At 39.7% G+C, this 17,377-nt stretch overlaps 1 protein-coding gene across 1 annotated transcript in view; it reads left to right on the forward strand.

Annotated features, from left to right (window-relative positions):
• col4a1 (collagen type IV alpha 1 chain) overlaps positions 1-17,377 on the forward strand; it is a 133,188-nt gene that overhangs the window by 49,394 nt on the left and 66,417 nt on the right. The window contains exons 11-18 of the mRNA XM_062957341.1: positions 3,771-3,806; positions 5,742-5,783; positions 7,168-7,257; positions 8,922-8,957; positions 9,784-9,843; positions 12,257-12,301; positions 12,421-12,474; positions 15,900-15,941. Of these exons, the coding sequence (XP_062813411.1) occupies positions 3,771-3,806; positions 5,742-5,783; positions 7,168-7,257; positions 8,922-8,957; positions 9,784-9,843; positions 12,257-12,301; positions 12,421-12,474; positions 15,900-15,941 (405 nt within the window). The remainder of the gene's footprint in view (positions 1-3,770; positions 3,807-5,741; positions 5,784-7,167; positions 7,258-8,921; positions 8,958-9,783; positions 9,844-12,256; positions 12,302-12,420; positions 12,475-15,899; positions 15,942-17,377) is intronic.

The raw sequence follows: 17,377 nt of genomic DNA on the forward strand, positions 1-17,377 counted from the left end.
TATTTTAGAAAACCTGGGTGAGAGAAGCCAAGTTTCTGCTTGCACCGCCCATACAAAGCGAAGAGCCCTCCCAAAACTGAAATGTACAGTCTTTGCGGATGGGAGCACATACAGTGGCTGCAAGATTGTTGGTATGGAAACATACCCACTCCCAGTGCAAAAATAACTTTTTATAAAGCTAGCATGTCTGAATTCTTGTTAGTGCTCACTTGTCTACACTGCAAGACAGAGTTCAGAAGATACCATTTTAATACACCCTGGCAGTTCTGCTTTAGGATAGCAGCATCAAGTCTGTCCTGCTATAGCTAGAGGTGTCAAAAAGGCAAGCGACAGTAAATGAAGAAGCCCCCCCCCCCCCCCCGTTGACCTACTACGCAAAGCAGAAGAAGTTTAAATAATCCCTAATGGAGGACCTTGGGTGTAGGAAGTACAGGGCCACAACTTCATGGTTTATGATGCCTCCATAAGACTCCAACTGAATTGATGAAATGTTTGCCTTTGAGTATTATTATTATTATTATTATTAATGCTTATTTATATCCTGCTTTTTCTCTTCACCATTAACAGCATTTCCATTTAAAATACCATTTAAAATCAACAAATATACAAACATTAAAACAGAATTAAATCTCATTGATATTTTTAAAAATCAGTTAAAATCCATAAAAAACATATTCAAAACTAAGACCACAGCAGCCTCTGACATGATCTTAAAAACCCTTGAGTATCTATTGCCTGAGACGGTTGACCAATTATGTCAAATGGTAGGGTAATTGTCAGAAAATTAAATAGAAACAAGGCATTCAAACATATATAGATATAATTAAAAGTAGAAATAGAATGAGTTTCCACTTGGCTTAACCCTATCTCAAACTGCTATCAAAAGCAGTCTGATGGAGACTATGAATATAAATCCTTGTGTTTTGATAGTATAAATATAAGCCTGAAGCTATAATCTCATTTTAATGATTTCAACAAACCTATTATGTAGGGAATAAATACAGAAAGCATGATATAGTGTTAAGAGTCTCCCTTAAAATAGCGGTTTCTTCTTGGAGCTTTGACTTATCACTTAGTTTAAGGAATGAATTGTGCAAATTATTCACAGAATTCATCTTGATCTAATGTCAGTATACAGCCAACTCTGTTTTTCTGTCCCATGAAGGCTGGCAATTGCATCACTGATAGAAGCAGTGTATATCAAAAATCCTATTTATAATGTATTTACTCGAATCTAACACTCACCTTTTTTGGCTAATTTACCTTGCCAAAATTAGGGTGCACATTAGATTTGTGTAATAGGGTAATTTTAATGCTTAGCCAAAGCAATAGGGGAAACTGCTTCGGAAGCATCTGAAGCTTCTATTTCAGGGATATCATCTTTAATTAATTGCCATAGTTTAATGCTGTGTGATCCTGGGATTTGTAGTTTGATGGGGCATCTGCAGTCCTTGGCAGAAAAAGCTCAAGGCATTATAAAATCACACACACACACCCATGATTCCATAGCACTGAACCAAGGCAATTAAAATGGATTCATTCTGCAGCATAGATGCACCCCAGTGTTGGTGGGTATTCCAACACAGTTGTTTTTAAATTTTATAATTTTAAATTTTATCTTGTTTGTTTAGATCCTTGTTTTGTTTTTAAAATGTTAGTTGTGAATTTGTAAATTTGCTATGTTATTGTTTAACGTTTGAAAAGATGTCATTATTTTTTATTTGTTTTTGGGATTTGGTTGGGATGGTTATTTTGTTCTTGTTCAGTTTCTTTATAGCATTGAATGTTTGCCAATATTTATTTATTTACTAACTGTATATACCACTTTTCTCCCCCTAAGGGAGCTCGAAGCTGTTTCCAATATTATAAAGGCAAAATTCAATGCCGTAGAAACATGTGAAAACCAAAAGATAATGGCAAGACAATAACATTGAACTATAAATCAACCTAACCAAATTTAAACATAAACATAAAATAACATTTAGACATAAAGCATAAAATTAAACATTGATGATAACATTTATATTAAAACCCACCAATAAACAACATGATTTTAAAACAGTTATTAAAACCACGCCATCCAGAATCAAGTTTGTAGTTGTTCCATTGTGCCGTTTACTATTCCTTATTATCTTATTGCACTATGAGCTTTTTGTTGTAAACTGCCCTGAATTCCCTCGGTGAGATTAGGCAGGATATCAATAAAGGCATAGTATGACACAGCAAACAAGATAAATATGCTGGATTTCATATCACAAAATCACAAGTCGAACACTTCTCAAGCGTTTAGGACTGTGTGATGTATTTTTGGATGATGTGCACAGATCCCAGTAAGGTGGCTTTTTGCAGCTGACAGATTGTAATTTTGTCAATGGTTATTGTTTTTAATTGCCGTCTGAAATCTTTTGGCAAGGCACCCAGTGTGCCAATTACCACTGTGACCACCTGTACTGGTTTATGCCAGAGCCTTTGAAGTTCAATCTTGAGGTCCTGATAGGGGCTGAGTTTTTCCTGTTGTTTTTTGTCAATTCAACTGTTACCTGTATGGCAACATCGATAATCCAAACTTTTTTCTTTTCTACAACCGTGAGGTCTGATGTGTTGCGTTCCAAAACTTTGTTTGTCTGGATTCAGAAGTCCCACAGTATTTTTGCATGTTCATTTTCCGCTACCTTTGCAGGTTTGTGATCCCACCAGTTCTTTACTACTGGCAGGTGATACTTGTGACATAAATTCCAATCAATCATTCAAGCCACATAGTTGTGCCTCTGTTTGTAGTCCATCTGTGCGATTTTTTTTACAGCAGCTGAGGATATGATCAATGGTTTCATCAGCTTCCTTGCACAGTCTGCATTTTGGGTCATTAGCTGACATTTTCTATCCTGGCCTTAATTGCATTTCTTCTGATTGCTTGTTCCTGGGCTGCAAGAATCAGGCCTTCTGTCTCCTTCAGTGTCCCATTGTTGAGCCATAGCCAGGTCTTCCCCTTATCAACTTTTCCTTCAGTTTTGTCAAGGAACGATCCATGCAATGCTTTGTTGTGCCAGCTGTCAGCTTTAGTTTGCGTGGTTAAGGCGACACACCTCCCACCACATCGACCAAGGAACACACAAACACATAGTTGGATAAAAAAACTGGCCACGACTTGTTTATTGATAACAGTAACAAAGGATTGGCCGCCATGCATGGGTCCTGGATCCACAATCGGTTGGCCCAATGCTGACCAATACCAAGCACACCAGGGTGCAGCCAGGTAAAAACCAAGCTAGCGTTACCCCGCACCTCTGGCAAACTTGACACCCCCCTGCCTGCAATTGGGGGGGGGGGGGAAACCAAATCCAGGGCTGATGCCAAATGTCACAAAAAAGGGAGGTGGGTACCCACTCCCCTTGCTACCAACCCTGGTTCCCTGCCATCAATAAACAGAACATAACACCCTCAGCCCACAACCGAAATGAAAGGATAACTTAAACCGAACAGGGGAGTGGGGGCATGAAGCCCTGACCCCAAAAAGAGTCCCAGTCCATAGGTAATGGGTCCCAGAGGGAGCTGACATTCCAAGCTGCCCGGAATGGAGTCTGCAAATCCCTGCTATGTTGGGTGTTCCGCCTGGTCCGTTCCAAATGGGCGTACGTCCCTGTCACACCTTCGACCTGCGGGTGCTGGTCCTCGATCAGCGAGCCCTTTTACTGGTGCCATTTTCTTTCTTGCCCTTCGCTTCAGCCCTGTGGGGATGAGACATAGTGATAACAGAAGATTTTCTTTTGCAGGGTCTTCCAGGACCACCTGGCCCCCCAGGTCCCAAGGTAAGACTGGTTTTAGGTAATACTGCTAATTTTATTATGTATTTTCCTAGGCACTACCTTTTCAGAAAAAAGGGGTTTTTTTGGTGTATGTGCTTGTGTATTTGCTTGCAAGCCAGTACCTACAGACTTAACCTGGTTCTACATTGACCATACAATACAATTCAAGCTACATTATAAGGTTGGTGTAGAACCAGCCTTAGAGAGAGGGAGAGGGAGGTGTGTGTGAGAGAGAGAAAGGTGTGTGTTTTGCACCATCAAAAATTGGTCTTAAAACAGCAATTATTTTTAGAAATAGTATCTACCAGTTCTGTAACTTTTGCAGCAACTTAATGTTATTTTCAGAAAGGTAATCGTGTTAGTCTTTTGCAACAAAAAGCTTTTTCGTGTACTCTCTCATATTGATGTGGCTTCTTGCTAGAGACACATGTTATACTGTCTCTTTGTCTGCTGGTGGTTGCACATGCAGCAGGTAATTTTGGTTAAATATTATAGCTTATTGTTGTGACATATTATCATCTCCTTCTCCTTGTTCTCATAACCACCGTTGTCAGGCCCGTAGCCAGGATTTTGATTCAGGGAGTGGGGGTGGGGGCTGGGATTTTGCTTTGGGGGGGGCTGAGTATGAGTGAGAGAGATCTACCCTAGCAAACCTTTTGTATCATTATCCCAACCCCCCCCCCCCCATGCATATGGCATATATAGAGCATGGTGATCAGATCATGATATGAATAAACATAACAGTTTAAATAATAAATGTAAGGCCTTCTCATGGACCCCCCCCCCCCCCCCGGCTACATGCCTGATCATTGTGTGTGGTTGGTATGTTGCCTTTTCCTTCTGTGTTTTCTGCTGCTTTTGCTACTGCCTTTATCTATGGAGGAGTAAGGGAGTACCCTCTTCACTTGTTGGTCTTCAGCTTGAGTAACACATGTCATGAATACCTAAGAACTTTTGAAGAAAATGTCAAAAACAAAGGTTATCAGCATCTTATGGTGCATCTACACTATAGAATTACTGCAGTTTGATACCACTATAATTACTAAGGCTCAATAGTATGGAATCATTGACATTGTTGCTTTACAAGGTCTTTAGCTTTCTCTGTCAAAGAGACTATATCAGACTACAATGCCTGTGATTCCATAGCACTGAGCCATGGGAGTTAAAATGGGACCAAATTCCATTAATTCTACAATGTAAATGCAGTCTCAGAAACAGAGAGATATTGGTTTATTTGTTTTTGTTGAAGCAATTGCTAGTGTACAATTATCATCTGTACCAAAACTGCTTCATGACGTATCAAATGGAGCACAAAATGCTAAGCCCACCTGAGACCACTTAAAATTGAATGACTATCATTTCCTCTTGAGGAGCTGAACTTAATAGTTCAACTATGTTATGCACTGTGTGAGGGAGTGTTCTCCTTTTTTGGTCTTGAATCTTTCATGTTCTAATTCTAAAAGGAATTTGATTTAATGGAGAATAAGGCATCAGTGTGGTGTAGTAGTTCAAGAATTGAACTAGAACTTTAGGAGACAAGGTTGGATTCCCTGGTTGGCTATGGAAACCCATTGGGTGACCTTGGGCAAGTCCTCAACCTCAGAGCAAGACATTGTCAAACCCTCTCTGAATAAATGCCACCAAGCAAACATTATGATACAATCATCATAATGAGAGATGTTTCCAGGATCAGGGGAAATATTCCATTGAATACCTGTTTCTTGTGGAAAATTGCCAGATGCGACTATTGCACTCATATCTTGCCATGTTTTCCTTGTGAGTTTCCCTTAAACCTCTCTGATTGGACATTGTGAGAAATGGGATACTGGTTTGATCTAGCAGGTTCTTGTTCTTTAAAAGGCATTTTAAAAAATAAAAACAGTATTTATTTCTAAAGTTAAATTTCTATTTTTAAATTCTTCTATTGTGTGTTATCAGGGTCACATGGGCCTGGGTTTCCAGGGACCAAAAGGCGATAAGGTAAGTTAAAGGTCATAAAGATGTGTCATCTGCTCTTCTACTAGAATCTAATTTCTTCTGAAATGTTATCTCTTTTCTTGTCTCCCTCAAATTAAATTAATGTAATACCAGAATAGTAATTCTGGAATTTCTTGTTACCGTATAGACTGTAGCATGCACACGATATACACATACGCATACACAGATGACAGATCCAAGCATGGTGTTAGGTCTCCGTTCATATTCTGAGAGTTCTGAACACATTGCTTAGTGATAGTGCATAGACTAGAGATTGCTGTCTTTCCTTTCCTTGAATTGTCCAACAGCAATATACTCAACTCCATCAGAAGAATGTGGAGCTAAGTGAACTTTCACTCAAAAGAATCATACAACTATGGAACCATAAGGTTGAGGTCAACCACAAGGGCCACCCAACCCTACCCCCTTCCATTATCTTTGAATTACCTTCAAAGCCATCCCAATAGAATCCCTTTGATATGATTCATTTAGCCATATTTTTAGTTATTAAAATGATAGATTTGTGAACTTTTGGGAAAAGAGATGTTTAAGGAACAATAGAACAGTATTATATTCAAAATTAGAATTAAGAAAGTTTCATACTCATCTTTCATACTTAAAAGTAAAGTATTATGAAGTAAATGACAATGGATGTAAACGACCTGAAAAAATACTATGAATGTGTCATAATTTTTGCTGAATGAAACACGCTGTTTCTGTTCTGGCCCTTTTTGCTTGATTTATTAAAAACATGTGTGTTCAAAATTCTGTAATTATAATAAAATATCTTTTCACTTATTTCTCTAAAGCAGTAATATTTTCAATATTTTGAAAAATACACCACATTAGGATTTAGGGATTCTGTAGTACAAGAGCTGAATCAGTATCTAGTTTTTCCAGATTTGTATTTCTAGCATTGGTTTTATCAGTCCTTTTTTTGTTTACAAAATAGAAAAACAAAAGATTGTACATTATGCATTTGGATTGGGGTGTGTGGATTCAGAAGCACTATTGAAAAGAGAAAAAAAACAGCACAAGGAAAGGGTTTCAACCTCTATATTCTCTTTCAATATAGAGAGAAATAAATTTCAGTACTAGTGGCATGTTTTTATATAAAAACAATGAAAACCTTTTGCTCCTGCAAGTGTTTTTCTTGAAAATATTGGGTTGGACAAAATGAATTTGGCCTTCAAAAGTTAATAGTGTCCTTAAATGTGCTTGAAGATAAATTAAAAAAAACCAAAGCTATTTCTGAAGTGAATGCAGTCCTTTAATTAGCTGGCTACATATTTTCCTTGTTTCTCTGGCCCTTAATTGGATTGCAGTACTTCTTGTGGCTTCCTTGCTTAATGTTGCTTATTGTTTGTTTGTTTGGGGGGACATCTAGGGTGAACGGGGTGTCATGGGTCCTCCTGGTCCTCAAGGAACTGCACCGCATGAGAAAGAGAAAGGTGTCATAGTCATCCATGGAGAGAGGGTAAGCATGCATATTTTATTCCTCTCAATATCAGCTGTTGTGTTCTGAATTCTGTCCTTAGTCATGAGGATCAATGAGGAAATTTAAAAATATGAATTGACTGAAGTTTATCACTTTTCTCATAATTTTTTCTTCTTATTTTCTTTCCCTTTTTCTGTAAATAAATGATTATCACATGAACCTTTGTTGACTTGTCACTCTTTTGGTCTACTGCCTTCTTAATATTCGATCCGAGTAAGAATAAGTAATTGGTTTCCAGTGGGATCATTTAGGTGCTCGAGCATGCAGTTTAAGAATTTTGGTGTAGGGTAAAATCTGAAGAAATTATAACTCAGGGTGCTCCTCCAAACAGTGCTGTAAAATTGGAAATGCAGCTGTAACAGAAAGGGTCTACAGCTGCACTTTTGCACTTAGGACTTTATTGCAAAAATTTATTATTCTACTGCAGTTGTGCCCAACCAAAAAAAAAAAACCAGTGTCATAATTTTTAGGCCTGTTACTGGGTTTATTTGGGGCACTGATTCAGAAAGTTGCATTGGATAGGCCACCTCAGCTCTAGTTTCGTAGATATGGTTATCATGATTTGCTGTGAGTGAGCAGATGACAATTTATATAAGGTATTGTCAAAGGCTTTCATGGCTCGAATCACTGAGGAGTTGAGAATTTTCCTGGCTGTATACACAACAGCATTCTCTCCTGACGTTTCTCCCACATCAATGGCAGGCATCCTCAGAGGTTGTGAGGTATACAACTTCTGAGGATGCCTGCTATAGATATGGGTGAAACATCCGGAGAGAATGCTTCTGGGACATGGTCACACAGCCCAAAAAATTCACAACTCAATTAGCATAAGTCCTCTATTGTGTATTTCAAAAACTAGAGCTGATTGTGAGAAACTGGTACCATTTTTGGAATCAGCAGGTCAAATATATCCGGAAACAGGTCTAACATTTGAGGCAACAAAATATATGTAGGCCTTATTGATACTAGATACATACCAAATTGAGCGTCTTCAATATCACGCCTCTCTTCAATTCTGCGATTGCACTTATTCACAAATTAATGCTTGTGTGGTCACACTACCAGTATTCCTGACTGTTTAATTTTTATTTTAGAGCAATTGCTGAATTCCAGATTTTTAAAAAACAAAATCAAGAAGGCAAATATTACTATAAAATGTAAAAGAAAATGGCCAACGTTCAAATAGCACTGGGTGGGTGGGGGGAGGTAGAGGAAGAAAATCCCTCCCCTGGCATCACTTTACAGGTAGCATGCTGGTACAAAAGAAGAAGAGACACATAGCACCAAGATATGTGACAGGAACATTGTAGGATTGAAAGCTATTGATGGAATGAAAGACTCATGTGGGAGGACGCAGGCCAGAACAATACTGGTTTGCCTGCTTTGTGTGTTAAAGTCCTTCAGTTGCTCAGACTCATTGTGATATCTTGCCTCATTGCAAATTATAAACACCACCAATTGATAAACATACCCAGAGCTTTATTTTTTTAAGCATTTAAATGAGATAGGGTTCTAATAAATATTTAGATTTGGTCACTCACATTTCATGGGTGTTGAGTAACTCCCCAGAAAGCTGTGTTCGGAGGACATGTTGCAGTGCACATTGACGACATAACTTATGTCGTGTTTTCTCTTTCCAATAGGGTGATCCTGGTGAAAAGGGTGACCCTGGTCTCCCAGTAAGTATTACGAAGTAATGGTTATAGTGAAGCAGCAAAAATAAAGCTTCCATACAACAATCAAAAGGGGTCTAAATAAAATTAGCATTGGGGCACCTCTACCTGTGTTCCAGATTTGGCACACTGGGTTTTGGCAGTCACAATCACAAGAGACTCTCTCCTAATCTCCATCCTTCAGAGTAGGGAGATGGGAAAAGACTTTGAAGCAGTCCTTCCCAAAGATATTGTTCTCTCCTGAGGGTGAAGAGTGAGGTAAACCTGCCCTGCTAAGATTCCTGTCCTTTATTTGAGATTGGGAAAACCCCGGGACACTCTGGCAATTGTCAGGTTACTTGTAGTCATCTTTGTGAAGTGAGAAAAGCAGTCTATCAAGACATATTCTTTTGAAATTATTAAATAACAGATAAGCAGGAGAGAATTTCAGTTGGGGCGGCAGATGTGGGCAAGATACATTGTAGGGAGGTGTTATTCATAGAATTTGCCAAGGGCAAACGTTGCTCTGTGTGCCTATTTTTCTCAATTAGAGTTTGCAATTGTTGTAAAGTTGTGCCATCGACAGGTGGCCATGGTCAGAATGAGTACAGGACATGATATTCATAGGTTCATCATTTGTGCTGACTCCTTCCACATGCAACTTAGTCTTGTGTTAGATCTTCTGCTGGTATATTTTCACTGGCACAGCAGGTATATTTGTCAGGGTAGTGGCATTGCAGACCTGCTAACATATAGCTCCCTAGATAGTATATAGCATTGCAACTTGGAATTGTTGTGAAAAATTAAATTTCCAATAGACTCTAGTTGCATAAAATAATGTCGGTTTTTAAAGGGATCACCAGGACTGAGCACGAAAGGGGACAAAGGTGAACCTGGGAATTCTGGTGCACGGGTATGTATGCAAAGCTTTTATTTGGTTTTTTTAATGATTTGAATATTATGAATGCGATAATTTTTAAAAATCAGAAGTAAAATTGAATGAATGGAATTGCTTTCTTATTGAAATTGTGTGTTGTCTCTCAAATGAAAACAATGTAGCAAAACTAGTGAGTATCAGCTTTTTTTTTTACTATGGCTATAGACCAGTGGGGGAAAGTGCAGCATTGCAAAAGCCATTTTTGCATCTCCTTCTCCCCCAGCATGTTTTTATTTTTTGCCTTTGCCAAAACAGCGAAATAGGTTTAGGGGACTGCTCCATTAAAGGGCCTTTAATCTCTTCTCCATATTTCTAAGGCTGGGTATTTTCCAATCAAGAAGCGGTCGTGCCTGATTTAGACCTTGGAAACCTCTGTCTCACTATGTAATATTCTTTAACTTTTGCCAAATAAGAAGCATAAGGGTGTGCTGTAGAAAGTGCAATGCAGAGAGTGGAAAGATATGTGTCTGGAGAAAGCTCGGGTTCTGGTGACCATGGTGCTGTGGGAGGTAGATTTGTAGAATGAAAAGGGTGAGGAAATAAATCACATGCAGTGGTACTTACTGACTTGGGAGTCATGTGGACCTCAAAGCTTCCTGAGATTAAATGTGATTTAGCTGATTCTGTTTCAGCTCTGTTAAAAAGGAAATAAATGAATGATTGACAACTAATATGCTTTAGAGCAGAGATGGACAGGTCCACAAGGAACAGGAATCATTTTTCTTCACTGTGTCCATCCGTGAGTTTCTGAGGGATTGAAGTGCTATGATGTCACTTCCAGCTGTAATTTTGACTGATTTTGGGTTTCTCTCCTCTCTTTTTGGCATTTTAGGGCATGGGGAAAAATACTTTGTTTTAAGGCAGCTTTGGAGTGTTTGGAGCAAAACAATGCCTGGAAATTGTCCCCCAAATTAAAATAAATATTGTTTGGGGCTAGGGGGTGGAAAGGTCTGCTTGGGGGTCCCAAGGGGCACACATGGCCCAAAGGTTGCACATTTCCCACTCCTTATTTAGAAGAAGGAAGGATGCTTAACTGTTAAGGAATGCTTAACAATTTGGAATTGGCCGATTTTTTTGCTAGAATTCTTAATATAGAAGCTGTTTCTCCTCATATTATTGCTATATTTTATGACTTATTATAAAAACTTGTATTCCTTTCCAAATGGCATCAAAACCATTTTCAGGCTTTTGCTTCGTGACCCATGATTTTAAAGCTGTTTTAATGTCATTCAAGTCATTGAATCTGAAGCCACATAGGCTGTCTTTTTGAGATCCAAAAAGACAACTTCCATGACTTCAGTTCAGTGACTTGAATGACGTTAAAACAGCTTTAAAATCATGGGTCAGCAAAACCTTGAATTTTTCCAAAATGGCTTTGATGCCTGGGTTAAATGATGGTAAAAATGTGTACAAACTAATAGAAACTATGTTGAATGGTAGTTTTGCATAGAGGATAGTTCAGGCTATGATCTGTAGCAACTTCTGCTGTTATATGTTCATAACTTTTTTATGACGCAGGAGACAAAACCTTTTGATCCACCCTCATATTTGTATATCTGGTCCTGGAAACATGGGTTGGGCACTAAAATAGATTCAGTGATTACCCTAGAAAATAATTACAAGAAATTATTTTTATAACTAAGCAAACTGTTGGTTAATCACAAAACTGAAAGATAACCCCACGAACCCAGCAGTGTTGAGCACTCAAACAAAAAGAGATACAGGTGGTCAGGCTCAAGTGCAGTATTCAACCTTAGAGTTAGGAGTCCAGAGGACTCGGAGGCTTATTTAGGATGGAGAAAACCAAAAAAAGAACAATAGTTTGGCTCAGAAAATAAAGAGCTGATTATCTGACTTCACTTGCTACTTGATTGAGCTACGCCTACCTGTCCATGCAATACAAGAGCTGTACAATTGAAAATTATCATCTACCGGCATGCAGAACAATGGTGTGGAGCTGATATTAAAGACTAGGAGGTGGTTGTGGGCCAAGCTTCAGGAAGTCATTTTAAGCAATTCTGGATCCTTGGTGGGCCGGGCTGCTTTACCCAACAGCAACCAGAGTTGACTTCAAGACAACTGGAAGTTACTCCCAGTGTGTTGCTTCTACCAGTATGTTTGAACTCCACTGTAAGTGGAGGAAGGCTTGGAATAGTTTCCTGGGTGAATAGAAATGGAGCTGGCAGCTCACAGACACGTAAAAAGACAGATGGGTGCCAGTGCCCCCTCCCCCCCCCCCAAATATTCTATCCAATAAAGCTATTCTATAAGTTTTTCCAAGAGAGTCTGGGACAACTTTGAAAAATTAAAAACTGACTCCTCATATTGCCAATAATAGAAATATAAAATTATGTTATGTCAGAATAAAGTAAAAGTATTCATTTTACAGGGAAGACCTGGGAAGGATGGAGACGATGGAGAGAAGGGAAGAAGTGTATGTATTTCACTTTATTTAAAATATTATCAAGCTTTGTTTGACAAAAAGATGTTCTCTCTTATAACATCATTTTGTACAGTATGGATCATTTTTTCCTTTTTTAATGTTATATATAGGGAGAACCTGGCCCACCAGGATTACCAGGACTACCCGGTGCATATGGTTCTAAAGTAAGTAGATCTGTTCAAAAAGATACCTAATAACTAAAGCACACATGCATTTTTTTCTGTTTTTGCATCTTTAAAACTTGCCAGTTCTTGAATGAACCAATCCAGTAACTAACAAATCTGGGTAGGAATCCAGTTGAATCTTTTTCATGATTTAATTACTTTTCTCCCTGTTGTATCTGAACTAGCTAATTTACTATCGGTTTTCAACTGTACATTTTGTTTTGACTTGAAAAGTTACCCTTTGCAGCATAGATCAACTTTACTAAAATTACAGCTGTGCTACAAAAGGAGGAAAATTGTTACACCCCTAGGCAGCGAGAGCACTGAAAAGCAACACAGAGGCCAATAACAATATAATATCTTTATTGAAGCAAATAAAGTTCCAAAAGGAAAAAAGCAGCAAAGTTGAATAAGCAATTGACCTTTCAGGAAAGATCAAAATTAGTCCAATAGGTGAAAGTCTTATGTCCAATATTAAAGTCCAAAGTCCAGAAACCGAAACACACTCAACTCGGCTTGAGTATTGAGTGGGGAAAAAAGCAAAGTGGCATGAAAGAGTTCTCTGGAGTAAATGTCCGAAAGCAGGATTTCAGGGCAAAGCATGAACTAGATGTGCAGGAGCTGAAACGCCGGTGCTCGGTCTACTCAAGAGTAGCGCACCTTCAGGCCGCTTGGATTCCAAGAGCTAGAGACGATGATGCTTCTTAGTCAGAAGTAAAGTTGACACCGCGCAGGAAAGTTCCCAGCGCAATACTTTTATTGAAGTTCACAAGTTCCCCCAAACCAGGTGCCTGACTCCCTAAAACTTCCTGGGAGAACTGAGCTTGTTATGTCACCACGCCAGGTGTCTGACTCCCAAATTCTTCCCAAGAGAACTGGGCTTAGCCATAGTTACCATGCTGCGCTAATAATAATAATAATAATAATAATAATAATAATAATAATAATAATAAAACTTTATTTATACCCCGCCACCATCTCCCCAATGGGGACTCGGGGCGGCTTACATGGGGCCATGCCCAGGACAATACAATATAGCAAAATATAAAAACAACATATCATAATACAATTACAACAATACAATAAATAATCATGTACAGTACAACACAAAATCAAAAAAGCAATATAACAGGGTGGGTCGCATGAACACTCAGTTAAAACTTGGGGTGAAAAAAAAAATAAGAATAAAACCACGGGGAACAGAGACATAAGATAGAAAAACAGTCTAGAGGATAGATGATGGGGGGAGTAACAAAAAAGTGTGTAACAGTTACTCTCCGAAAGCACACCGGAAGAGCCATGTTTTTAAATGTTTCCTAAAGGCTAAAAGAGTGGGGGCTTGCCTGATTTCAATGGGCAGTGAGTTCCACAAACGGGGGGCCACAGCAGAAAAGGCCCTCTCCCTTGTTCCCACAAGGCGGGTCTGGGATATAGGCAGTGGCGACAGGAGGGCCTCCCCTGACGATCGAAGAGATCGGGCAGGTTTATGGTAGGAGATACGGTCACGAAGGTAGGTGGGTCCCAAACCGTTTAGGGCTTTATATATGATGGTCTGCACCTTGAATTAGGATCGGAAAATGAACGGCAGCCAGTGGAGCTCCTTAAACAGGGGAGTAGATCTCTCCCTGTAACTCGCCCCCGTTATTAATCTGGCAGCCGAGCGTTGGACCAGTTGTAATTTCCGAGCCGTCTTCAAGGGAAGCCCCACGTAGAGCGCATTACAGTAGTCCAGTCTAGAGGTAACTAGGGCATGGACCACCGTGGTCAATTCAGACTTCACGAGGTATGGTCGCAGTTGGCGCACAAGTTTGAGTTGTGCGAAAGCCCTCCCGGCCACCGCCGACACCTGAGCCTCAAGCGTCAGCGCTGAATCCAGGAGGACCCCCAAACTGCGGACCTGTGATTTCAGGGGGAGTGCAACCCCGTCCAGCACAGGTTGCCACCCAATACCCCGATCCGACGAGCGACTGACCAGGAGGGCCTCTGTCTTGTCAGGATTGATCCTCAGCTTGTTCCTCCTCATCCAGTCCGCCACAGCGGCCAGGCACTGGTTCAGCACTCGAGGGGCTTCCTTGGAGTTAGATGGAAACGAGTAGTGGATTTGTGTGTCATCTGCGTAGAGATGGCAACACCCTCCAAAACTCCGGATGACCTCTCCCAGCGGTTTCATGTAGATGTTAAATAGCATGGAGGATAGGATAGACCCTTGCGGGACCCCACAGGTCAATGGCCAGGGGTCTGAGCAAGTATCCCCCAGCTTCACCATCTGGGAACGGCCCTCCAGGAAGGACCGAAGCCACAGCAGAACTGTGCCACCGAGTCCCATCCCGGCGAGTCTCCCCAGAAGGATACCATGGTCGATGGTATCGAAAGCTGCTGAGATGTCCAAGAGAACCAGCAGGGTCACACTCCCCCTGTCCAGCTCCCTGCGGAGGTCATCCACCAAGGCAACCAAAGCCGTCTCGGTGCTGTGCCCAGGCCTGAAGCCAGACTGCGAGCGGTCCAGAAAATCTGGCGCTTCTCCTCAAACTTTGTCTCTGCGATCTGTCTGTTTTCAAAAAGGCCCTACGATCACACACTAAACCTTCAGGAGAATCTGGGAGAGCTGGCGCTGTTTCAAGGGCATCCTTAATTGGCTCTGGCTCGGAGATGTCAACAGAAGGCATCTGGAAAGGAGTTGATCCTTGCTGACGTGGGAGAAAACCAAAGTCTTCTTCATCCTGGACAGTAATGGCCACAGGGTCAGGGGCCAAAGGTGCCCTAGGCATCACAAAAATTTGATATTAGCCCATGATCAAGTAATCGGTTTATCAACTCACATGTGTACTTTACTTATCATAGTCCCATTTTAGAAAAGGCTCTTGGTAATTTTGTGGGGGGAAATACTAGGGTATAGAATTAATCCACTCAAAATAGAAATGACAGGTTAAGCATTCCTTACCCTGAATTCCAAAATTGTCCACATGGGTGGCTGAAATAGTGATACCTTTGATTTCTTATGGTTCAGTGTACATAGACTTTATTTGATGCACAAAAATATTTAAAATGTTGTGTATAAAACTGCCTTGACACCATGTGTCACCAGTTCAATCCCACCTTCCCTGCCTGCCTTTTCTTGAAGGTGTTTTTTATATCCCGCGGTTGTAAAATCTTCTGAAGCCTCCAGAAATCTTTGAGTGCAATTCCCAACTGAAAGGAACTGGATCTTATAAAGGAGGCAATTAAAAGATTCCTGATTTAATAAGGTGTTGTAATGCTACACATCTAAAGATCCAAAAGGAAAAGCTTTGATACATTATTTTGTTATATTATATGTTTTTGTTGTGGGCTATTATAAATGCAGCATGATTAGACTGTACGTATTCCCAGTAAGAACATTCCTGCCTTAAGTCAGTTTTTAAATGTATGGTTCTTCTTTTCTTCAGGGAGATAAGGGTTCAACAGGTCCACCAGGACTTCCAGGAATTGTAAGTGCAAAACATCATTTAAAAATGTCTGTTAGATACAGCAGAGGAAACATAGAAACCTATGGTCCAGTTAATCCTGTGTTATCACCTGAAACTGATAACTGTGGTGGTGCATTGGGTTAAACACTTTTGCCGGCTGGATTGCTGATCTGAAGGTTGGGTTGCTGACCTGAAAGTTCGAATCTCTGAGATGGGATGAGTTCCCATCTGTCAGCTCTAGCTTGTGGGGACATGAGAAAAACCTCCTAGCTGGATGATAACATATCCGAGCATCCTGTGGGCAACGTCTCTGTAGATGGCCAATTCTCTCACACCAGAAACAACTCACAGTATGTTCTCAAGTTGCTTCTGACATGATAAAAAAGCTGAAGCTGACAGCAATCTCCTGTGGTCTCCAATTGAATTATTAAAACCTGCTGTTTTATTAAAGCACTTCCAATTTTACAAGTCATTCAAACACATGGTTTTAGCATGTTTTAACTTTTTAAACAATTATAAATATTTAATTACTTAATGGTTTTGTGAAATGTTTAAAGATTGTATGACACAGGGCAGGATACCAATGAGGAGGAGGATAAAGATGAACGATACCATGTTAACAAGGGCTTAACATATTGAGACCTACAAGGCTCCAAAACGTAACAGCACTGCAAATTTCTACATTTACTATTTTTATTCATGGGGTGAAACATGATATCCCTTTTGTTAACTATGATTCATATTGGGACATTTTTATGTACTGGAGAACATTATCAGGACTATGAGTTCAGAATTGACTGAACAAGATGTGTTCCATGTCAGAAAAGTTTGCAAAATTAAGAGTGAATCAGAGTGTTGTGGAAAAAAAGGCAATTTACAGGCTTTAGGTATCTATTTATTGTGCATGCAAATGTTGCTGAAATTTGATAGTAGAATTTAAATGGTTAAATAACCTTGGAGTTTTCCTCTAAAACCTATAATTGAAATTGTGGAGAGATGTCCTATAGAGCTGCCTAATCCATTTCTCTTCGTTGAGAAAACATTCTAAGCTTGTACAATGTCAGCACATTTCTCAGAATAAATCAAAGAATATTTAATAACTTGGAGACTTTCAATTTTCATAATGAACGTGGTGGATTGGTTTTATTCCACAGTCACTGCCTTTAATTCTTATTTTTAGTGTTTTGTAATTCTTTGTAAAATGTTAATCGGGGAAACTAAAGAAATTTTCAGAGACCCAGAATTGAGAATAAAGCAGGAAGTAAGAAGTAAAATAGCTGGATCTACACAACCCTATATCTCAAGTTCTGATCCCAGATGATTTGCTTTGAACTGAATTATATGAGTCTATATTGCCAGATAATTTGGGATATGCATATATTCTTGGATCAGATCCTGGGATATAGAGCAGTGTAGACCCAGCCTATGAAACATAGATTTAAGGGAAAGTAAATCAC

The sequence above is a fragment of the Anolis carolinensis genome, chromosome 1 (assembly GCF_035594765.1).
Source record: "Anolis carolinensis isolate JA03-04 chromosome 1, rAnoCar3.1.pri, whole genome shotgun sequence".
In the NCBI taxonomy this organism is placed as follows: Eukaryota; Metazoa; Chordata; class Lepidosauria; order Squamata; family Dactyloidae; genus Anolis; species Anolis carolinensis.